Genomic DNA, 23,828 nt, shown 5'->3' on the forward strand with positions numbered 1-23,828 from the left:
AGCAGTAGCTAGGGTGACAGAAGAAGTCTTCTGTTGTCCTAGCCATGTATACACCGGGTATTGGTTCATCATAGCTGTGGCACTCAGGGGTGTGAATTTCAACCCCCCACCCACCCCCTTCTGAGTGCTGTAGCTATACCGACCTAACTTTTCAGTACAAAACTTCCATTGAAGTAAGGAGGTCAAGATCAGGGCCTATAGGGAAGTACTATAATCCAGAGAACATATATCTCCTCAATGACTGTTAATTGACTGGTTTACCCCCACTGAAGATCTGGCCTTAGATACTGTCTGGTGGAGAAAAATCTCATCTCCAGAAAATTAGTTGGAACAGCCGACGCCTACATCTGTAAAAAGGAAATGAAAGTGCAACTTACCTTTGATGTCACTCCGTATGCCCCACGGAGAGCAGAAATTCCACTGGCCCCTATTTATGAAAGTTTGTGAAGTCCTCACTTTGCCAAAGGAGGATTCCACTGTTTGCTCAAGGCCTGGTATAGGTTCCATGTGGTCATTTTCACAAAAGCAAAGGTTTGCTTAGTGAAAAAACAGCTCTTTCTATATGAGTTGATAATGATATCTCCAGCCATGGGGTCCAACATAACTCTAGGAAACGACGCTAATCAATAGCAACAGCCCTTGTGGTTGCGGAGAAAAGCTTGAAAACACAAAGCCCAAAGGCTCAAAAATCACAAAGTCAATAGAAAGAACCCAGATTGATTATTCTTTAAAAATCTCATGATTTTTAAGGCAATCTCATGAGATTTTCGGGTCTGACATATGATTTTTGAATATGTAGGATTGGCAATATCCCCATGGTCTGAATAAGCCAGGCTTCCTTCCTAATGCCCTGCTAAAGGTAGGTAAGTGGAGAATTTCAATCATTACCACATTGGTTCAACTATTATTGAAAAAGTTGTTATCACTTCCCAAATGTAACAGGATAAAAAGTGGGTTGCTTGGTTTAAACCAGAGACACAGAGTGAAACCAGCTCCATGGTACCCCATGGCTGGGAGCAAACCAAGGCCATGTTCATGTAAAAGAATTGTAATGTCTCAGGGGCTGGTAAGACACACAGAGGTGTGCACACTTCTTCCGAGTAGTGTCTGGGAAAAGAAGCAGTTGCCCTGGGGGTTTTCAACACAGAGCTGAAGCCCTGAACTAGAACTCCATTTGGGAAAGCCTGATGCTGCCACTGATACCCCTTTATGCCCCTAAACCCCAATCAACAACAAAGGAAATGAAATCTGTATATATAACACATCTTACCCCAAGCAGAGTTTTGACTCTGGAAAGGGAGAAGAGCCAGAGACTCCATAAAATCCAATAGGGACTTCACTATTGCTCTGTGGAAGGTGAAGGCAGGATAAGACACATGCTCATTTGTCTTTCCTTGTGAAAAGCATTAACAGGAACTATGTTCATGCTGTCACTAAAATAAACTAAGAGAGTCTATCCCAACTCTAAGCATTCCTAACTCCTCCCAGGTTTTACCCCACTCCAGCAGTGAAATCCTAGCCCCATTGAAGAAGTCATTGGGAATTTGGGCAGCTATTGAGTGGACTTGGGCTTGCCAGCTGTTCCAGAGACAGGAAAAGGCAGCTGGGGAGGGGTTTTTCATCTCCTTCGGCTCCTACACAGAACTCAGGGGGCAGGTGCCCATCTGATCTACGGCGCCCTTCTCAAGGGGCTCAATCTCCCAAGTCTCCTCTTCACCCACACCTGTAACTCCTATGGCTGCAGACTTAGAGCCTGGCTGGTTTAGGCTTGCCAACCCTCCAGGATTGTTCTGGAGTCTCCAGGAATTACAGATTAATTTTTAATTAAAGGCTACCTCATGGGATGAAATCTCCAGCCAACCCAAATTGGCAACCCTAGGCTGCTTACTCCCCAGTCCCTAGCCAGGGACTAGCCCCCTAGCCTCCAACCTCCCCAGTTGCTACTTTCCAGAGGAGGGGTGAATCGTTAGCCCCAAATGCCTCTTTGAGTGGCACTGTCAGCTAGAAGAAAAGGAGTACTTGTAGCACCTTAGAGACGAACAAATTATTTGAGCATAAGCTCTCGTGAGCTACGGCTCACTTCATGCATCTGATGAAGTGAGCTGTAGCTCAGGAAAGCTTATGCTCAAATAAATTTGTTTGTCTCTAAGGTGCCACAAGTACTTCTTTTCTTTTTGCGGATACAGACTAACACGGCTGCTACTCTGAAAGCGTCAGCGAGGGAGACCTCAGCCTCTATGGCCCACTTATAAATCTTCCTCTCTCAGATGATGGTCAGGAAAGAACCCATCTCCCAGAGGATATGTCCATCCCCCCACCTAGCCTCATTCCCTAGGCTCTGGGTAGTGACAGGACCTGATTCTCCTTTCTCTCTGTGTTCTCATGCACACCAATGTGAGTGGGAGCACAGCAAGACCCAGAGCCTCCCTGCTTGGTGCAGCTCCCCACAGCCCCACCACCACGGGAGTGGGAGATGCCTCCAATAGCTGGACCACCCCCACGATTGCAGAATCTCTGAGGGCAGCAGCTGTGGAGGCTTGTCTGGGCTGGGGAGGTCAGTTATGCAACATGATGGAACTCATCTCCCCTGGGCTCTGCATGCTGCTTCTCTGCACTGCTCCCAGCCCCGCCACATTACAGCTGTCCCCATGTTGCCTCTCCTTTGGGCACTGTGAGCACTGCTCTGACTGGAGCAGCTGCTTTTATTTACATCCCTTTATCTGCCAAGAGCTTTTCATCCTTGAAATGCAGCTGGTGAGTTTCTCACAAGGGTGGGGTTGGATCCTCCCAGTGAGGGGCCTGGCAGCAGAGAAGAGCCAGGGCAGCAGGGGGTGCATGCAGCAAGAAGTGGCAGAGCTGCTCTTTGCAACGTCAGGACGCTCTTTCCCAGTTCCACAGGTAGATTTTTGGCTGAGTCACGGGCTTCTGCTGCAGCAAGGCTCCCCTACATCCTCTTCACAACTCAGGCCAGGGCTTGAAAAAACCATCTGGCTCTTACTTCCCTTGCTCGCTGTTCACCATTTTTTCGCCTACCTTGAAAGGAGAATGTAAAATAGGATGCTGGGCTGTGATAGTGCCTGTGCAAACATGTGCCAATAGAGCGCATTGCATGCCGCCTGAAACAGCCGAGTGGGAAGAAAATTTTCTAACCATGTAGTGTCCAGAGGACATAGAGCTGGCTACTGGTGCTGGAGCATCCAGGCAGCTGGAAACACTAGCTGTAAGTGGTATGAGCAGCTCCAGTAATTGCCATGGCATGTTAGTTTTGAATAATGATCGTGATGCAGGACAACACAAAAATCTGCAGCCCTTTGAAAATGTGGGTGTAGCATAGAATGAACTGCATTGGATAAGTAACAAAGGGTCTGCTGTGCTGACTGCAGTATTCACAGTCAGGTTTCATTCCATAAGCCTCCATTCTTAAAATGACTTGACTCTGCCACAGAACTTCCATCCTACCTCTGCTAGTGGAAGAGGAATCTGGGGACTTTGTTGCTGATTGAGGCCCGGCTTGTTGCAAAGTACACAGGGGTGTGATTATAATTTGAACGAGAGCCTTTCGTAGCTATGTTACTGATTCATATCCAGCCTGGGTCAACAGAGGATGATTTTCCAACACAAAGTTAACTATTTTGAACCTAATTATCACAGATAAGGATGAATTAATCATTGGACTGGAAGTTGGTGGTTGCCACTGTCCAGTGACCATGACTGGATTACATTCAATATGGGCAAATGAAGGCCACTCCCAACTGGTCACTATATACTTCGTGCTTCAAGAGGGCTAATTTCCCAAAGCAGAGGAAAATGATGAGCAAAGTTAACTGGGTAGAAAAATTTAGACAGAAAAATATAAATTAAATTTGAGAGTTCTGAGAGTGCTTTAAGAATTGTTTATTAGACGGCCAAAAGCAGCAGAGGACAACTTTGGCTAAAAACCCATCCCGATTCAGTGACAAAGTAAAAATTGCAAGTAGAAATAAAAAAAGCAATATATAACAAAAGGAAAAAAGGAGAAATAGAGGTCAATATAAATTAGAAGTTATGAAGTGTAGAAGATGGATACAGGAAGCTAGAGTCATCAGGGGAAAAATTCATAGCTAACAGGGCTAAGAACAATAAGGACTTCCTAGGATTTCTTCCATTGCTGATATACTGTTAACAATGCATAAACCCTGCAGACAGCTGTTCTGTCCCTACCACTCAGGAAGGCTTGACCCCCAAACTCAGAGACTGTTTCAGGCCCCTTTTTTAGGGTTTTGACTTTATTTCTTCTAATTAACACACTTCCACACATCAATAATCCTTTAGCCCACAAACCAGTTCTCTTACAGGAGCCTTTCTACCCTTCTACCAGTTTGATTACAGAGCATCATACTGCGCCAAGACCTGTCATATAAGCTAGCCAAATCCCTGCAACTCTCCACTCCCAGCTAAGCCATTTGCAGGCTTTTATAATCAGCTGATCCCTAGATGATCAGTCTCAGCTGGGAGGTAACTGGTCCATCACAGGTGAGGCTTGGCCCAACTTACCTTTAAGGACCAGCTACCCTGTGACAGGCCCATAATTACATGGAGATGGTAAAGTTGATAATAATGTTGCAAAAAGTCAGATGTGTTCAATAAATATTTGTGTTCTGTATTTGGAAAGAAGCAGGATGATGTGCTTGTATCACACACAGATGATGAAGACCTTCCAATCCATTAGTAACCAAGGAGGATATTAAACACTATCTATTAGTGATAAACATTTTTAAATCAGCAGGCCGAGTCCTAAAAGAGTTGGCTGAGGAGATCTCTGGCCTGCTGATGTTAATGATTAATAAATCTTAGAATACTGAGAAAATTCCAATATTCAAAAAGGGCAAGTGGGATGAATCCAGTGGGCATGTACTCAGCACAGCTCAGCAGTGCCTCCATTTCCTGTGCTATTGCTGCTAGACTGCAATTTATACTCATGCTAACTCAATGACAATTAGCACAAGTATATGTACACGAGCTGGGGAATCTCATCCCTAGCTTGTAATGTAGATGTAACCTAAAAGTTGTTGCTGTGGGATGGGGTTGAAGATCTTGGTGTGGGTGGGAGGCAGGATCACCATCTCTAGGGACACATCCCCCACTCAGTGGTGCTAACATCTAACAAGCTTCTAGAAGGAAACTAGAAGAAATATTATCACAAGAGTATCCAGCAGTTACCCCCTTGCAAGTGAGAGAATGTTAGATACTTCAACAAAACCAAGGAGGACACTGGGTGCCCACTTATGAACTGCAGTCTGACCCCTTTACTCCACTTTACTGTATGGGCCTGGAAAGGGGCTCCCAGCTAGGAATTCCACTGATGCACAGGGGTTATCCAGACAGCATAGGCACAGGCCAGGGATGGGAAGGGCCATTTCAGGGAGGCCAGAGCATTCTACACTGTAGTTATTCTGGCAACAGTGCAGCCCCTATGGCTCGGCGGGGGGAAGCTGCTTGCTTTACTTCTGGCAATGGGTCAGGCTAACTCCCTTGCCACCCTTCCTGGAGGTCTCACTTTAGGGTGACCAGACAGCAAATGTGAAAATTGGGATGGGTGGGGGAGTAATAGGCCTATATAAGAAAAAGACCCCAAAATCGGGTCTGTCCCTATAAAATTGGGACATCTGGTCACCCTGTCTCATTTGGAGGGCTGTATTTAATAACTGGCTGTATTGGTCTGCTGTTGTTCTTTTAGGTGGTACAATATTTCCTTTACATTTTCAAAAAGAGGAAAGCTATATGAGCAACTACTGGAAAGCGTGTCTATGGGCTTTGGCATGTAACACTTGGGCTGTATGTCTGTGATGACTGAGGCAGGTATTGAGGATGACTGAGGATGACTGAGTATTATTTGCTTATTAACTAACAACAAGAAATATCTGATACAGTAAACACAGTGCTCTCATTATTATTTATTTGTCTTGTGATCACACCTACAGGCCCCAAACCCACTGTGCTAGGAACTGTGTAGAAATGTAATAAAGAGCCAGTTCCCATCCCAAAGAGCCTGTAATCCAAGCACTAATGGTGCTGTATCCTACCTTGACTAAATCCTCAAGCACCAGCTCTGAGCTGCAGGCTGTATACCACTTTTGTTACCACTGGATTCTGGGGTTGGGTGGGTGCCAGCCAATGTTCCCTCTAATTTTTGACAAGCCCTGTGTGCAAAAAATGTCTTCTGTGCAAATTTTTGTGCTTCTGTGCAAATGTTTGTGTGCGCAGTGTTTTGCCGTGTGCATGGGATTTAGGATCTGTGTGCACGTGCACACTCGCACAGCTTAGAGGGAACAGTGGTGCCAGCCCAGACCACAGCATAAAAAGGGGCACTCCAAGGGCTTCTATAATTTAGGCTGGGCTGTGCTGGCTCCTAGGGGCCATTCCAGCAACTGAGATTAGCCAGTTTGCAGCATCGCTTCAGCCACGCCTCTGATGTGCCCCTGTGCCGACAGGGGGATGGCTCAGCCCTATGCCACTGGAGGGGGCCCCTACACTAGCGGTTTTTCCTGGGGGTTACCTTAGCAGACTTTCACGGTGCAACGTAAAAGAACAGACCCTATGGTGCCTCAGGGTCTGCAGCTGGCTCCGGTCCCAGTGAGAGTCAGCGGGGAGCATGGCACTGCAGTGCCCAGGGCTGGAGGTAACTTGACACACCCTGCTGCTCTGAATCCACATACACAAGGGGCACCCGCCCTTCCTAACACCAACCTAGCACAGGGAACTAAAGAGCAGTCTCTTACCAGCCCTCTGTGTGTCCCTCACTCACATTATAGCATGGCCCTGGCCCCTTGAGCACTGCCCCCCTCCCTGGCATCAACCCAGATACCCCTCTCCCCAGGGGTACTCACCCCACAACTCCCTCTCCCCAGGGCCACCCGCCCCACATACCCCTCTCCCTTGGGCACCAGTCCCCCAGCCCTCCTCCTTCTCCCCTCCCCAGGCAATGGCCCCACACATCCCTCTTCCCCGCGGGCACGACCCCACAAGCTCCTCCCCTCACCCCGCCCCTCTCGGGCGCCTCGCGCGCGCGGCCAGCAGGTGGCGCTGTGAGCGGATGGCCGCGTCCCATCCCCCTTTTTGGCCGGGCCGGGCCGCCGTGCCGCCCGCGTTGCGCCGCCTTGGGCCGCGGAAGGCCTCGCCGCTTCCTCCCGCCTCAGCCCGGCCCCGCCGCGGAGGCCGCCCGGATATGTTCGCCTGAGCGGGCCCGGCAGGAGGTGCGGCCGGGAGCGGGTGCGCGCTCAGCTGGGCCCCGGGCCGAGCCCCACAACCGCGCGGGGCCCCTGGGGCCGGGCCGGGTCTGGGGCGGCCTCGTGACTTCCTGGGGGCTGCTAGTAGCTTCGCCGGGGGAGGGGCACCTGGGGGGCCGGGGTGAGGAGGGGATTTGGGGGGCAGGGGACGGAGAAAGGATGGGGGAGGGGCACCTGGGGGGCCGGGGTGAGGAGGGGATTTGGGGGCAGGGGACGGAGAAAGGATGGGGGAGGGGCACCTGGGGGGCGGGGGTGAGGAGGGGATTTGGGGGCAGGGGACGGAGAAAGGATGGGGGAGGGGCACCTGGGGGGCCGGGGTGAGGAGGGGATTTGGGGGCAAGGGACGGAGAAAGGATGGGGGAAGGGCACTGGGGGCTGGGGTGAGGAGGGGTTTTGGGGGCAGGGAATACATGGGGGGAGGGGATTTGGGAGGCTTGGGGATAGGAGGGGGCATCTGTGGGAGTGGGGAACAGCAGGTTTTGTGCCAGTTCTGTTGGGGGCATCACACATCCATGACCTGGACCTGTAACTGTGCCCAGTGAGCACAACACAGCTGTACCTTGTCTTAGCCTCCTACCCCACAGCTGGAGAGACAGTGCTGTGCTTGGCACCCCAGCAAACGACCTGAAGCAGTGGCACAGAACATTACAGGGGTTTTGACGCGATTGGCCTTGGTAAAGGTGGGGGGCTATGCCAGCATTTTCTGCAGTATCTGAGTTTTCATTTACCAGCAACTTCCCTAGCCCAGAAAACCTTCCAAAAAGGGCTTGTGTGTAACTGGCACTCTGATGTGATCTTGATGCTGCAGACAGGGCTCCTGGGAGCCTGGTCTGCTCCTGGGAGGTTTGCAGAGTTGCCCAGACTGAAGCTAACATGATTGGTCGGTTTCTTGGTGGCTGTCTAGAACTTTGTAACAGTGAAACTCAAGAACCGGATATATTTCATTCCAAAGCAGTTTGGGAAAGCGCTGAGCTGCAGAAGGAGCTCTGGAGCCACTGGCTTTGGTCTTCTCCCCCACATGCAGAAGCTTCAGGCTGCTAGGTGTCTGGTAAATTTTTCAAGTGGAACCACTGCTGCAGATATACATAGGGTGACATATTTGTGCTGCCCTAGGTTAGTTTTAGAATGAAGCATTTTTCTCATCCCATTTCCACAAATTGGCTATATTTGAGGCACATAAACGTCTGTCTGCTGACTCTGTGCTGTGATTCTGTCTTTGTGACAGCAGTACAGCAGCTTATTGTTTCTCAAGAGTCCTAAGCATATTTAGGAGCCAGAGCCGTTAATGCTTTCAGTATGAGAAATGCTTTGTGTTTCTTGGCCTTGCTTGTTTGCTTAAATAAAAGTAGGGTGAGGTGTGGGCCAAAGAAAACAAAAATAGAGGGCTTTTTGGGAAAGGGTGACAGACCCCTGCCATCTTAAGTCCTGGCTGTTCCCATTCAAGAATCCCTACATGCAAATACAAGAGAACTGCCACATAAAAAAAAGCAGAAGCTTCTCATTTCCTTGAGGCAGAAGAACTTAGACAGATGCTGTTGTTGATATTGAGGTTTACTCATCACTTTTTTGTCTCTTTTCTTGCAGGAGCACAATGAGTGACATTCGTCATTCCCTGCTCCGCCGGGATGCCCTGAGTGCTGCCAAAGAAGTGCTGTATCACTTGGACATCTACTTCAGCAGTCAGCTCCAAAATGCACCTCTTCCCATTGTGGACAAAGGCCCAATTGAGTTGCTGGAAGAGTTTCATATTTCAGATTCCCAAGGAGCGCAACTCCCAGCCTAAAGTAGGTAACAGGTCCTATGAGCAAAATACAACTGCATTTGAATTGGCTGATAATGTCTTGATGTTGTTGCACTTACAATCTAGGCTCTGTTCCTGAAATCAAATCTACACAGCTGGAATCTTGTAGCCCCAATTAATCAGTGGGACTCTACAGAGATACAAGGGTCCACCCATGTAGATCTGGGTGCAGGATCAGGGCCTAGAAAAATAATAGGCACTGGAAGAACCAGGAAAAGGAGTCACTTTTAGACCCTTTTTTGTATTTTGATTTAGTTTCTTTTGAGAGTTCTCTTGGGTCCCGCTCTAGACTTTATCCTTTGCCTTGACAACAAGCTCCATGCAGTTACCCTGCAAATAATATGATTAATAAACTTTCTAGCTTGATAAGTAAATGTAATGTTTGTCTCGGAACTAAGCATGTGCACACTGTACCAGAGAGGATGCAAGAACTGAAAGATGGTAAGTCAGGCTACACTTGTAATAGGCTAGGAAGTCTGGGAGGCCAGCATTTCTGCTACTGCTCAGAAGCCCTCAAGACCCTCAGACTCACTGCTGCTGTTTGATCTTTCAACCAAGGAATTTATATTGTCCCTGAAATTGCTGGTCAGTGTGGTGTACCCTATTCTACAGGCTGTTCATGGAGAAGTATGGCCAGGCTTGCCCATGAGCAGGAGATTGAAGTGTGATGGGGAAGGGAGAAAGAGGCATATTTTCATAATGCTTCCTTCTGTTTCTGGACATGCTACATTGGGATTTACTCTGTTATTTTCTGGCTTTGTTTTTTAGAGGTTGAATTCTCTTCAGGAGCTTCAACTCCTTGAGATCATGTGCAGTTATTTCCAAGAGCAAACCAAGGATTCAGTCCGGCAGATCATTTTCTCAGGCCCTTTTCAGCCCTCAAGGAAACAAAGCAGATGATGGCAGGATGGTCTTGCTAGGAAAATTGGTTTCCATGGCAGTAGCTGTGTGCAGAGTTCCCGTTCTGGAATGTGCTGCATCGTGGCTGCAGGTAAAGCTGGTGCATGGATAGGGCAGTCCCCTAAGAGCTGACTAGGTGACATGGTGTGCAAGTGGGTGAACTGAAGAAAAGGGGCTGTGTAGTGGCCAAAGCAATGCAGGTTTAGGACTGAGAGGTGGGCTCTAGATTCAGTTCACAGAACTCGCAGTGCAACAGTTGTGGACGCTCCACTTGCAGTCTCCCATGCAGCTTAGGGAAGCTGACAGGGCAGTGCAGCGAGGGACATTCTCCCTGCGGAGGTCTGTGCAGGGCATAACTTTACGGCTCTCCAAGCCTCTCGAGCTTTCATGCCCCTGCTCCTGTGGATCTCTTTATGTTTGCCTTAGGGGAGCCCCAACCTGATGTGCCTCCTAAGGGCCACAGGTGTGAGCTTTCATTCCCCCACCTTCAGGAGATGTGCAGAAGCAGGCTGTTCTGCAGACAGGGGGATGGAAGGGGTGGAGAAGGGCAGCAGAGGGGGAATCCCCCCACTTCCCTGAAGTCTTCAGTGTAACTGTTTCTCCATATAGGTCTCCTGAAGGCTGCAGGACAGGAAGGGGTATAATGTGGGTGGCAGGAGACTTTGAGGGGGTGGCTTATTGTGGTGCACTGCCTCCTTCAGATCACTTAAGTACAAAAGGTTTCCATGTTAAAAACTTGGTGCTTAAAAAACACATTGCAGGGACAGTGCTGGCCTGGTGAACTGGCCTCATATTTCTCACACATCTCCCACTCGCTCATTTTCCTGAGAACTTTAGGCAGGGGAGCCCTGATCCTGATACCCTCCAGAAATCACTGGGCGCGTGCTTTCTTCCTCTGGGCCATGGTGGTCTTCAGGATGAGTGTCAAGTGAGGGACTGTAGTTAAGAGGACTTGGACAGCAGTGGACAGAGGACATTGCTATCCTCAGTTCATATAAATAGTACACTTTCATGCGAAGAGCAAAGGTTAGTGTGATGATGAAACATCACGCTCTGTATCAGGATACATGTAACTTTGGCCAGTTGTAGAAATTCTTGCAAAGGTTTTTACTATTCAATTACTGACTTGTACCCTAGACCTTAAATATTTTTTGTCTGGGAATGGTCAGTTTACAGATCGGTCTTTCATACAGTAATGAATGAGAAAACATTTTTAGAAAATAGGGAAGCATATAGTTGAAATAAAAAAAACTGGCAGGGGGACATGGGCAGGTATAGTGTCTGAAATACCTTTTAAATCGTGTTTGACTAGAATAGATAGTAGATTTCAAGTTGATGGTGTTTCTTTAAGGGTGGGGGGGTTTTTTTGGCACAGATTATTATTAGTCTACTCCAGTAAAGCTAAAAGTGGCTTAGATGTGTTTGTAAAGGTGACAGTCCTGGTAAAAAAAATGATTGTCTTGTTCCAAAGTGATATTTGTATCCATTTTAATGAAATTACCCTCCCTCCAGATGATAATTAGTAAGACTGTTTCTTCTTTGCAGGATAATTCTCACTTCGGATCTGATAAACTAGTGAACTCATTGTAATGAGGGCTAGCCACAGCCATCAGAACTAAAGCTGAGGCGCCTGATCTTTGTGTTTACATAAATCAACGAAAACTTAAAAGTTAGCAAAAAGATGTAGTACAGCCAACTGATAGATTCATGTAACAGAGCCTTAGGCCTGGTCTACACTGGGCGAGAATCAACCTAAGATGCATCGACTTCAGCTACTCTATTCTCACAGCTGAGTTGTGTATCTTAGGTTGACTTGCCTCGCTTCCTCACGGTGCGGGGTCAACTGCCGCCGCTCCCTGTCGACTCTGCTTCTGCCTCTCGCTGTGGTGGAGTACAGAGTCGATGGCAGAGCGATTGGGGATCAATTGACACTAGACATGATAAATTGATCCCCGATAGATCAATCACAACCTGTCGATCTGGCGGGTAGTGTAGACATACCCTTAGTGAAAAACTCTGTATCTCCCCATGGGCTGGCTCTGCAGAATTTCTTACATCCTGATATGATGTACTTGTCACCACTTGGTACTGCAAATCTCTTTCAGCGAACACCTGCATCTACTCTGTGAGGTTAGCCCGTGCCTTAGTGGATGACTACTGCTGTTTGGTGCCAGGTTCCATTCAGACATTGAAACAAATATTCAGCGCCAGTCCTCGCTTCTGCTGCCAGTTCATACGTCGGTTACCGCGCTCTATGACCTTTCTTCAGGTAAACTGCAAATAGGCAGCATTCTCTTTTCAAAACAAATGCTGCAGTGCCCTTTGATTGTTATGGGCATGTTTGTGTTCTCAGCTACCTATTGGCATTTAATGGCACTCAGCACCATAGTTTTGCTAGACACGGTGCTGGGTGCAGCACCTATCCTTTGGTGTGTGTGGGAAGCTAAGAAGTACAACACAGTGGTGAGTGATCTCAATCCAGTTTGTAATAGACAACTGTCCATGTAACGATTGGTCCTGTTGTTGACGGTCCTGATGAAGGGCAAGGAACAAAGGGGTCTTCTCGAACTAGGTTCAGATGTGGCTACAAAGCCAGTGAAGGGACTAGAGCTGGTGGTAATTTGGCTCAGGCTTCTTGGAGTGAGGGTATCTGACTGTAGCATTCTGAAGGTTAGAGAGCCAGGATTTAGGAGACAATAAAAATAGAATTGCAGTAGTTGGGACGGAAAGAGAGAGATGCACGAATAAAGATTTTAGCAGAGGCTGGGCCCAGACTTACAGATGAAGCATAGGGGAGGAGAATGAAATTGCTGTCCCTATGCCAGAGAAGGGGACTTGCTGAGCAGTGTCTCTCTTTTTTTTTTTTTTTAGATGATCTCATCCCCCCTTCAGACTTGCTCGAGATGGTTGTCTCCTGGATCTTTGAGGACCCCCGTTTGATACTTATCACTTTTTTAAACACTCCTATTGCAGCCAACCTGCCAATAGGATTTTTAGAGCTCACCCCCCTCCTGGATTGATCCGCTGGTGTGTGAAGGCCCCTTGGCTTACAAAAGGAAAAAGAAGGCTTCTCTCTCAAATGGTCACCTCACCAATAAAATTGCCAAGGACTCGGCCACTGGAGCTGACAAAGACTGCCATCTGCTGTATTCCAAACTACATCTAAGCGTCCTACAGGTTCTCATGATGCTTCAGGGGCACTTAACAGAGAAGAACCTATATGGCCGACTGGGTCTAGTGCCCTTTGACCACGTGGTTCCACTTGTTGAGGAAATTAACAGACTGTCTGACGAACTCAATCCACTTAATGCTTCCAAAGAGATTGAACGGCTCTAGACAGATTGGCTCAGGCTCTGCAGGTGGCCATGGCATCAGGAGCATTGCTATGCACTAGAGGTATGTCTCTGAAAGCAGCTGGTGAAGAGCCTGGCATGAAATCACTTTTCTCTGGTATGTGGGTAGGCTGTCTCTAGGTGAGGGAGGGATAATACATGGGTAAATGCATTAACAGAAGAAATATTCCATAAGTCTTAGGGAATAAGAGATTGTTAGAGCTACAAGTTGGGTGTAGCAAACAGCTTGGGACAGAGAGTAAGAAAGGAAAGACCATTTATGAAAATAAGTGCTATGGACTATCAAGAAAGATTGTTGCTTTTGGGATTTGGGAGGGACTCTTCTGTTCATACTCCCACCATTGCTGCCAGGCTGTGTTGATGGTCTGTAGTTTGTTTTTTGACATGGGAGTATGTTTGTCCTCTTCTGGGCCCATAAACAGAGCCTGAATGGTACAGTTGACATCAAAACGCTCCAAGATGATGGGTCTGTGGCCTGTTTAGGTCCTACACAGTTAGATAATTATGGGTTCCAGATATATGTCCTTTAAACCCTGTTTCCTAAACTGGTTTAAAACAGTTGAATTAAAAAGTTAGAATGTAGCCATCCATTGTACATCCTTGCAGCATAGGTTAGAGAAGGATGCAGGCTATGATTCTCCTTTGAAAATGATACAGTGAAAATTAGAGTGACAAGATGAGTGAGGTTATATCTTTTATTGTGCGAGAGACCAAGCATTCAAGCTATACAGGCTTTCTTTGGGTCTGGGAAAAGGAGTCGGAGTGTCACAGCTAAATACAAGGTGGAACAGATTGTTTAGAATAAGTAGTTAACATATTTCAAGATGTGCAGTGGTGGTGTAGCTGTATTGATCCCAGGACATGAAAGAGCTTACACAGGTCAAAGAAAAGCTTTGTGTAAGTTCAAAGAGTGTCTCTCAGATCAACAGAATTTGGTCCAATAAAAGATATTACCTCACCCACTTTGTGCCTCAGATATTTCAAGGGACTGTTCAAGGGGAAGTAGCCCGTTAGCACCCCTATAGTCATGAGGGGGAGAGACTGGAGTGGGAGGGTTAGGTGGGTTACAGATTGAATGTATGGCTCATTACAAACAGTATGTCATTTTATGGGGAGGGGATGGCTGTGCGTGTGTAAATTTTGCGCAATAACTCCAGGGTAAACTTGCCCTTTTAAAAATGTGTGCTAGCCCTTCCAACACCCTGGAATTGAAAGTCAATCCATGTTCTTGTGGGCACGTGAATCACATATAATAAAGATGCTGCCCGGAGTTATATTGTACAGCCCATGCTTTCAAAGGGGCTGTACTGGTATTAACTGAGGCAGAGTTTTGCACTGCAATTAGAAGTTAGTAAACAATTCTAATTCATGAGCCATAGTAGAATCCAGTTTGGCTATTTGGCCGGTATATTGGTTCTGCAATTTTAAAAGAAGTCAAATCTTACTTGCCATATCTGATTCTGGGTACAGGGGACGATTTTTCGTGACATTTCAGAGTAGGAAAAAAACAGTTTGTGGCTCTGTGCATGGGGCCCATATGACTGAAAAGAACTACCTGGTTTGCTCACACCACAATCTCTGGCAGACCACCGTTCTCTGAAGGAGCTCTGGGGAAGGACACATTTTCCAGTGGTTTAAAAGGAAACGGCATCCTGTTTGTTCAACTCGATGGTTTCTCTGCACTGGATGAGGGCCCCTGAACTAGACCATAGGGTATAAACATGATATGGAGAATAGTCCAGGTGTGGTTTTATCTGAAACATTTTTGAAGCCTACATTTCTAGTCTTTTTTCATCATGAGAGAAGCAAGATTTGTTTGCGTGGGGGTTTTATGTTCCCTGGCCTATAATTTTTAGTACTTTTTACACGTGATGGTAAACTTATTTCATTAGCTAAGCATTAGGATCATTATAAATCTGAGGCGTGTTGAGGAATCTTGGTGATTTATTAAAGGACACCAACTTGAAAATCCAGTCAATGTCTAAAAGCTGAATTAAAAGTGGGGCAGGTGTAATACTTGGAACTAAAGTCCCCCTACCAATTTGTGTGGCCCAAAAATGTCTGAAAGACCCACACAAATAAAAAGTAAAAATGGCTGGTCAAGTAATTCAACCCAAACGTGGGGTCAGCCAATCATACCATTTTCTCAGAGCAATATAACAGAACATCTGCTAATAAAAGACCAAAATTCTAACCAACCTTCCCCAGCTCAGGGCTTCTCACCAGACCCAGAGGTTCAGAGACCAGCCTTTTTTCCTAGACAGGTGTTCCTGAGGCACCTGTGTGAACCTGATCAACTCCTCTCAGCACCTGTTACACTGACTGTACTCAGTATTATCAAGTGCACAAAGCCAACTATAAATCAGGTTTTTCTCTGATTTTAGTTCTAGTAAACTTAGGTCTGTTTTTGTAATAGTAGCAAGCTAAAATGTGAGGCTTTTTTTTAAAAAAAAAAAAAAAAAAAAAAGCTGTCCCTTTAAACTTATTTCCTAACTATTTACTTGGCCCATGTTGGGGGATTGCTATACCAGAAGAGGAAGGGAATTCAATATAAATATCGGCTAATCACACTTTTGGGCATTCGGTTTTCTATAGAATTGGGAGGAATTTGTTTAAACCAGCATTAAAAGGACTTCACAACTGCATGTTCTTTAGAGTAGGATTCTTGTTAAATTGGTTGTAAACTGTTTTCGCCAATAGAGCCAGTGTCCCAAATTCTGTTACCTGAGTCTCTTATCACAAATCTGAAAATACCTCTTGAGGAACTTTTCACCTCCAAGCCTACTCGGCAGGGTGCAGCTTTCATTGGTGGGTAAATGAAGCAGTGCACAGAGGAATGGGGCATATAAAGATACAAACAGTGCCAGGACTGGTGTCCTACTCCCCAAGTAGCAATTGGGGAAGAGGAAGGAAGGAGCAGCACACTTGTTTGTCAATAACAAACTTTGATATGACAACATAAAGTTCAGTTATAATTACAAAAACCAGTTAGAAAGGGCTGCAAGCAGAGTTCTTCTACAACAGTAGGAAAAAGCAGAGGCGGGTGCCTTACGAAATGTAAGTACCACTTTACATTGGGCAGTGATATTTCTGGTATTGCCTACATCTTGGCTGCCTGTTTCCCATGACTGTTATTGGAATCCCTTGAGAGTACATCTAACCAATTTGTAGCCTTTGATACCGGGGATTTGGAGATCTGCTCTTCCTTCTTGCCTGAACCGTTCCCAAACACGTTTCTTCTACCTCAGCATGACCTGAAGCAGTCTAATACTTGATAAAGAGGTACTTTGAATCTCCATTCCTTGTCTTGTTTTGCACAAGATGGAGTATTGCATGATGGGACTTGTAGTCTTCAGGCTTCCTATTTTTAACTGTACTACTTGTTAAAAATGAGATGCCCATAGCAGTCTTCCCTTATATCAGTGGTTCCCAAACTTTAACAGCCCATAAACCCCTTTCACTAAATTGTGAAATCTTATGAACCCCTCCTAAAAATGAATATTTCCAGGGATTTAAGTTTAAATTTCCTCCACACTCTGGGGGGTCCTGCTGCTGGACCCTGTTGGCCGCCCCAGTCAACTGAGCTCCACTGAGTTTGGGCTGCAGGTCCTGCTAACCACCGGGGCTCGGGCTGCCAACCCCAACTGCCCGGCCCCACTCTCCCTAGGGCTTGGGCTGCCAGCCCTGCATGGAGTGCTGAGGTTTGGGCTGCCAGCTCCCCCATTGACGCGGACAGGGCTAGGGCTGCCAGCCCCAACTGCCCTGCCCCGCTCTCCCTCGGGCTCGGGTTCTACCTGCTGCCTCCAATGCCCGGGGTCCTCTGGCCACCATTACTGAAATTTTTCTGGCGAACCCCCTGTAGCGTTCTGCAAACCATACAAGGCAGTGGTTCCCTGGGGAATTGGGTGCTGCTCCCCTGGCTCTAGTTGTGTTGCCAGTGTGGCTGCCCCAGTTGGGCAAAGTTCTGTCTGTTTAATCTGCTAAGAATTTTGTGCTAGGGTTTGTCTGCCTTGCAACAGATGTGAATTTCTGTCCATTTAACTTAAATATAAGGCAAGTGAGAGAATGCTCCACTGCAGATGGATCATGTGCGAAATGGTTTGTGATGTAAAAATTATAGGGAAATGTTCTCTATACATATCTTATGCATGAAAGGATGAAATTTTGGGTCTCTACTAGTCATTTTATGAAATCTGACTAAAACTTCCCAGAATGAAGAGTAGAGGGGGGAAAATCTTTTATTTTGCTTTATCCACACTCTTTGTTTTCTATTCTCTTGAATTTCAGATGACTTGAGAACAGTGTGCGCTCGGCTACCACACAACAAGTAAGGGACTTTTCTAAACTTGTATTTATTGTAATGCGTATTTCAAGGCATTTCCTAGATGTTTGTTGAGCCAGACATCTGCCTGAAGATCTTATAATGTAAGTGCTTTTTTGGAAGGTGTGCTTTAGTCAAACACAAGTTTTGGGGATCAATACAGGGGCAACTGGGTGAAATTTCACAGATTTATAGATTCCAAGGCCAGAAGGAACTTTGTGATCATGTATAACACAGGCTAGAGAGCTACCTCCAAAATAATTCTTAGAGCATATATTTTAGAAAAACATCCAATCTTGATCTAAAAATGGTCAGGGATGGAGACCCTTGGTAAATTGTTCCAATGTTGAATTATCCTCATTGTGAAAAATTTAACATCTTGTTTCCAGACTAAACTTGCTAGCTTCAACTTCCAGCCACTGGATTGTGTTATACCTTTCTCTGCTACATTGAAGAGCCCTTTATTAAATGTTTCCCATGTAGGTACTTTTAAATTGTGACAAGTCATCCCTTAACCTCTCTTTGTTAAGCTAAATAGACGGACTCCAAACACTAAGTAGGGCATGTTTTTCCTAATCCTTTAATCATTCTCATGGCTCTCCTCTGAATCCTCTCCAATTGAACATCCTTCTTGCATTTGCGAGCACCAGAACTGGACGCAGTATTCCAGCAGCAGTCACACCAGTGCTAAATACAGCAGTAAATTAACGTCCCTACTACTGGAGCGTCCCCTCTTTATGCATCCCAGGATGGCATCAGCTCTTTTGGCCACAGTGTCACAATGGTAGCTCATATTCAGCTGATTATCCATCATGGCCCCAAATCTCTTTGAATCACTACTTGGCAGGAAAGAGTCCTCCATCCTGTAAGTATGGCCTACATTCTTTTGTTCTGAGATGTATGTATTTACTACATTTAGCTGTATGAAAATGCATATAGTTTGCTTGTGCCCAGTTTACCAAGCAGTGTAGATTTTGGTGAATCACTGACTTATCCTCTTCGTTACTTACCACTCCCCAAATTTTTGGGTCATCTGCAAATGGGTTATCAGCGATGAGTTTTTCTTCCACGTCATTGATAGAAATGTTAAGTAGCGTAGGGCCAAGAGCCCATTCCTGCAGGGGCCCACTGGAAACACACCTGCTCGATGATGATTCCCCATTTATAACTACATTTTGAGACCTATCAGTGAGCCAATTTTTCATCCATTTAATGTGTGCCATATTAATTTTATAATCTAGTTTTTTAATCAAAATGTTGTGTGGTATCAAGTCAAATGCCTTAGAGAAGTCTATTAGATCAACACTGTTACCGTTCTCAACCAAATTTATAATCTCATTTAAAAAAAAGATACCAAATTAGTTTGACAGGATCTATTTTCCATGAACACATGTTGATTTGTATTAATTACGTTACTGTCCTTTCATTCTTTGTTAATCGAATACTGTATCAGCTGTTCCATTATCTTGCCCAGGATACAAGTCCAGCTGTCAGGCCTATAATTACCTGGGTCATCCCATTTACCCTTTTTAAAAATTGGCACAACATGAGCTTTCTTCCAGTCCTCTGGAACTTCCTCAGTGCTTCAAGACTTACTGAAAATCAACACTAATGGTCCAGCGAGCTCGTCAGGATGCTCTTTTAAACTCTTGGGTGCAAATTAACTGGACCTGTTTATTTACAAATGTCTAACTTTACCAGTTTCTGTATAACATCCTCCAGAGACTAGTGGAATGGAGAGTTACCACCATATGATGAGATTGTATCATCTATTTTTCCCCAAATACACAACAGAAATATTTATTGGAAGGATATAAATAAATAAATAATAAAATGCATTTTCTGCATTATTATTAATTCTATCATTTCCATCTAGTAATGGACCAATACCATTTTCAGGATTGTTTTGTTCCTAATACATTTTTTGAAAACTTTATTGTCCTTAACCCTGCAGGCCACAGATTTCTCCCTGTGTCCCATTGCTTCCCTTGTCATTTTTCTACAATTCCTAACTTCTGATTTGTATTCGTTACTATCAAGATCCCCTTTCTTCCCTTTATATATAGAGATGTATATTATAGCTGCCTTCATGTCCCCTATAAACCAGCATGGCCTTTTTCCTCAGTTGTGGAATTATGGTCTTTTTGGGAATCTAGTAAATTCTTAAATGGTTCCCAACTATAATTCAAGATAGTTTGATTTTTGGTATACAGGAGGTCATATTAAATGATCTAATTGTTCCTTGTGGCCTTAAAATCTGTACAAATCCCCAAGCCAGGCAGACCCCATTAAAGTCAGTGAGACTCCTCCTTGGTCCACCCAGTTTGCAGGATAAGAGCCTGGATTAAGACAAATAGACAAACAAGACTGTGAAAGTGAAATGCAATTTTGAAAAATTACCTCTGCCCCATCCTTAATTCCCACCTATTGTACTTGGACTCCATGCTTAACCGTGCTATTTTTTGTTTGTTGTAACCATTATTAGCCAAAATATTAAAACCTGAGTCTCTAAAGGTAGGCTTTGATATCTGAAAATCAGGCCATTTCTATTTAGGTTTCTAAGTGTGGATTTAGCCTAACTTTAGGCACCTGGGGCTGAAAATGTTGGCCTTAACATTTGCCTATTTTTAAAAAATTAACCCTTGCTGATTTTGGGTATTTAATCCTAGTTTATATAAACCATTGACAGTCTCACTCGTTTTTATCATCCCTCTGAAACCTGAGCCCTCGCCCTCTCTCCTGCAGCCTGGCCATAGAGCCTCACAGAGAACTGCCCTTTGGAGAGATGGTAACCAGAGCCCCCTCTTTCTTGACAAGCCAGCTGTTCAACAGGATTACTGAAAATACTTAACTCTGTTGATTATCATGGACAGTGGTCCTTTGAGAAATACCACTGTGCATGTACCTTGCACCATACACATCAGTCTGCAGGATGTCATAAGCATAATTGCCACCTTCTCTCCCTAAAGCACTTTCCAATGTTTGTTGCTATGCATTGGCAAGGGCTTTTTAGTGACTCTTCTTGTCATGGAGCAGGACTTCTGCCAAACTGCTCCTTGTTCGAACAATTTACTATTGGAGTAATACTTACATCTATCTGGATCTTCTTTTCGCAGCCTACTCCAGCTGGTGATTTCAGGTCCAGTGCAACAACCAACCCATGCTGCTTTGCCACCAGGATTTTATCCACATATCCACACCCCTCCGCTGGGCTATCCTGCACATGCAGCACACCCTGCGTTGCCTGCACATCCAGCTCATCCAGCACTCCCAGCCCATCCTGTGCAGACATTTATACCAGGCATGACTTTCCCATACAGGCCTATTCGCTAAAGAACCTAACTTAAACTGTACGATGTGCACCCAGTTTCCCTTACTGGGGGAAGCCTTACAGAGGGAAACCAAACATTTATGGAACCATATTTTCCGCTTTAATATTGTGTTTGAGAGTTTCTTCAGAGTAGGGGAGAGGCAGCTGCTAGTGCTGCTCTAGCCCTAAACATGGACATTTTTTATAATCCATATTTATGGATGAGAGACAAAAACAAGCCCTCTGGAATGTATGGGGTTTTTAATATCACTCTAACTCCTCTAATGAGCAGTACCTTATATTCTTGATCTTGGTGTTTCTCACATGTACACGTGTCTGACTCTCTAGGGAGACTATCTACTTTTTTGCTCCTTCTCATGTTGTGAGGGACAGAAAGAAACCATACCAAGACTGCAATTTAGTCCCCTGTTCTTTCTCTTTGTAAACGGTTGTATCCATTGTATATTTTGGCACGGCGAATGCTTCTTCTGAAGTGCAAGGTGTAGGGGAGGTAGCACTTCCTTTGAGAGGAAACCACTAAAGAAACGAGTGAGAAGTGATCGCTTGCCTCACTTTTATCTCTCAAATGGTGTTCAGCAAATCCAATTTTTTTTAGGCCCTCTGCTAGGAAGGAACTTACTTCCTTTGCAATTGCAGCCATCCCTTGGGTTTTTTTGTAAGCCTCTGGAATATCCTTTTCATATGTTCAAATGAACAAATTGTGAAATGTAGAGATCAATCTGGTATCACTATCAACAGCTTACTGCAACAAATTAGTTACTGATGTTTACCAGTTTAACCTTTTACTGCAATTAATTTGCAGCCACACAAAAAATGCATACCAATATTGTTCCAGAGAATGTAGGTTCCCAGTACCACAGGCTTTTAATTAGAATGTTGTATTCTGTGGAAAAGTGTTCTAGTCAAGATAATAAGTTTGTCTTCTGTATCACTGCAGTGAAATACATAATGTATCCCCCTCAGAATTGGGTAGTTTTCTAGCACAGTGAAATTCTCTAAGCCCCTTTCATTGGCTTTAGAAGGAAGCAAGGGCATCCTTTTTCTAGAAGTCAATCACTTTATTTCTTTATACATATTCAGATGTCACGCTAATGGACAGAGAGACGGTGGCAATAATAATTATCCAATTACACACTAAAATCAAAGGACAAAGAGATGGAAGCTGGGGCTTGGCACTTGTAATTCACTCAATAAATTACAACTGGAGAGTAATCCTGATGTTTGTCTACTTCTCTTTCCCTGGAAAGATAAAATTAATCACTTTGTAGAAGCGCCAACAAGACTAAAAGGTCCTGAAGCTAAGAACTACTGAGCAGAAAGGAGTATGAAAAAGTTATTTATCAATACACATTGTACCATATCTCCTTTGAAAGGTTACTTGAAAGGGGGAAGTGGAGGTGGTGGTAAGCTTGATGTGTAACACTCATTTTATTTTGCTTTTAACCTTTAGTTAATTGATTTTAAAATTGTCTGCAGCCTGTTTTCCAAAAATTTGTGCTCAAGGATGGGCCTCCCATTTTTTTAATTAAAACTCTTGGGATTTCTTTCTTGTTTGTATCTCTGATCTGTTTCAGACACTCAAGTTAAAAACCTTACTTGTAGAACTTTCCTATCATCATCCCTTTGAAGGATGATAGTTTCAAATTAGATGGGGTCAGCAGACAATTAACCTAACCAAATGAATGGGGACTTCCGTTAGGTGGAGGGACCATTAACCTCTACCTCTTAATGATTTGGGTTTGAGAAAGGTGTCCTGGAGATGCATAGCATGATGATGCATGTCTGGATTTCATGCTGCTGTCAACAGGTCTAGAAGGAATTTAAGTACTCTAGTTCGAGCAGTTTTAATGGGTGCCTGGGGTCCCCTGGGGGGCATGAACAGTCTATGGGGGGCCATCAAAATAAACCAGAGAGCAGGAGCTGCATTAGACTCATTGGGGCCCAGGGCAGAAAGCTAAAGTCCAGCCTGGGACTGAAGCCAAAGACCGAGCAAGTTAGCTTCACGGGGGCCCACCATGGTATAGGTCTCTGGGCAATTGGCTACCACCTAAGACCTGCCCTGGCTATTAATCTACTGCATTTGCTGAAAAACAGGTTGTTGTGGCACAGGTTGGCTGTGGAATTTCTTGTAGCACAGTGGGGAGGACTCGGAAAGAAAAATGGTTGAGACCCCTGCTCTAGTCCTATGTTAAGCTGGTTGGCATGTCATTTACACATCTTATATCAGTGAAGTTTGTAGTAATTTGATTATGGTATCAACAAGTGTAGAATGTCCCCTGATGCTCTCTCCATTCAAAACCAAAATGTGCGTGATGGATTCTTGCTGTATATTGGGGACCATTCTGGCCATTGGCTGAACTTTAAAGGGCAAAGTTTACTGAAGACTGAGTAGAATAGTGAGAGCAGCCCCTGTCGCATCAAACTGCATCTGGCACAGGAAGGCTTACATGATCTTCCGTTTGTCATGTAGTGATCTGCACAGTTCTTAGAAAAGCTAGGAAGATAGCTTACTGCAGCAGTGCTCAGTTTATGCATGGTGACCCTTTCATCATTAGCAGTCGTCCATAGTCATCTGCCCATTTGCTCACTCGTAACAGGATCTTGTCATTTGTCCCGTACACCTCTGCATTAATTGCCATTGAGCCTGTTTGAAGCTCTATGGTTTCTGGAGCAGAGGCTTATGGGGTGCAAGGGGCTAGTAAAAGGGTCTCTGTTTACGTTAAAATGCATTAACTTATCTCACTGCAAAAGTTTATGTATTCAGCTTGTGATTGTAATAAAGGCTTCCAAGGTACATTTACAAAGTTCCAATGGCACAGCTCTTTCACCAGAGAAATTCTGTCAGGCTGTATTTTCC

At 45.1% G+C, this 23,828-nt stretch overlaps 2 protein-coding genes across 3 annotated transcripts in view; both read left to right on the plus strand.

Annotated features, from left to right (window-relative positions):
* Window positions 1-7,080: 7,080 nt before the first annotated feature.
* Window positions 7,081-22,521, plus strand: C10H7orf26 (chromosome 10 C7orf26 homolog). The gene is given in 14 exon segments (XM_038420754.2): window positions 7,081-7,232; window positions 8,850-9,006; window positions 9,008-9,049; window positions 9,835-9,930; window positions 9,932-10,057; window positions 12,072-12,078; window positions 12,081-12,197; window positions 12,200-12,235; window positions 12,838-12,975; window positions 12,978-13,001; window positions 13,004-13,291; window positions 13,294-13,362; window positions 17,607-17,646; window positions 20,757-22,521. Coding segments are annotated over 13 exon segments (1,350 nt in total). The 5' UTR covers window positions 7,081-7,232; window positions 8,850-8,856; the 3' UTR covers window positions 20,974-22,521.
* The window catches only part of NAA60 (N-alpha-acetyltransferase 60, NatF catalytic subunit), a 55,793-nt gene continuing 45,196 nt past the window's right edge, over window positions 13,232-23,828 (plus strand). Inside the window, exon 1 of one of the 2 annotated variants that reach the window (XM_043494481.1) lies at window positions 13,232-13,362. The gene's annotated coding sequence lies outside the window, so the exon portion shown is untranslated. Of the gene's footprint in view, window positions 13,363-17,627; window positions 17,647-23,828 lie in introns of those variants that run through there. The other variant, XM_043494480.1, reaches the window with a different exon arrangement.

This window comes from Dermochelys coriacea, chromosome 10, assembly GCF_009764565.3.
Source record: "Dermochelys coriacea isolate rDerCor1 chromosome 10, rDerCor1.pri.v4, whole genome shotgun sequence".
NCBI classification, from domain to species: domain Eukaryota; kingdom Metazoa; phylum Chordata; order Testudines; family Dermochelyidae; genus Dermochelys; species Dermochelys coriacea.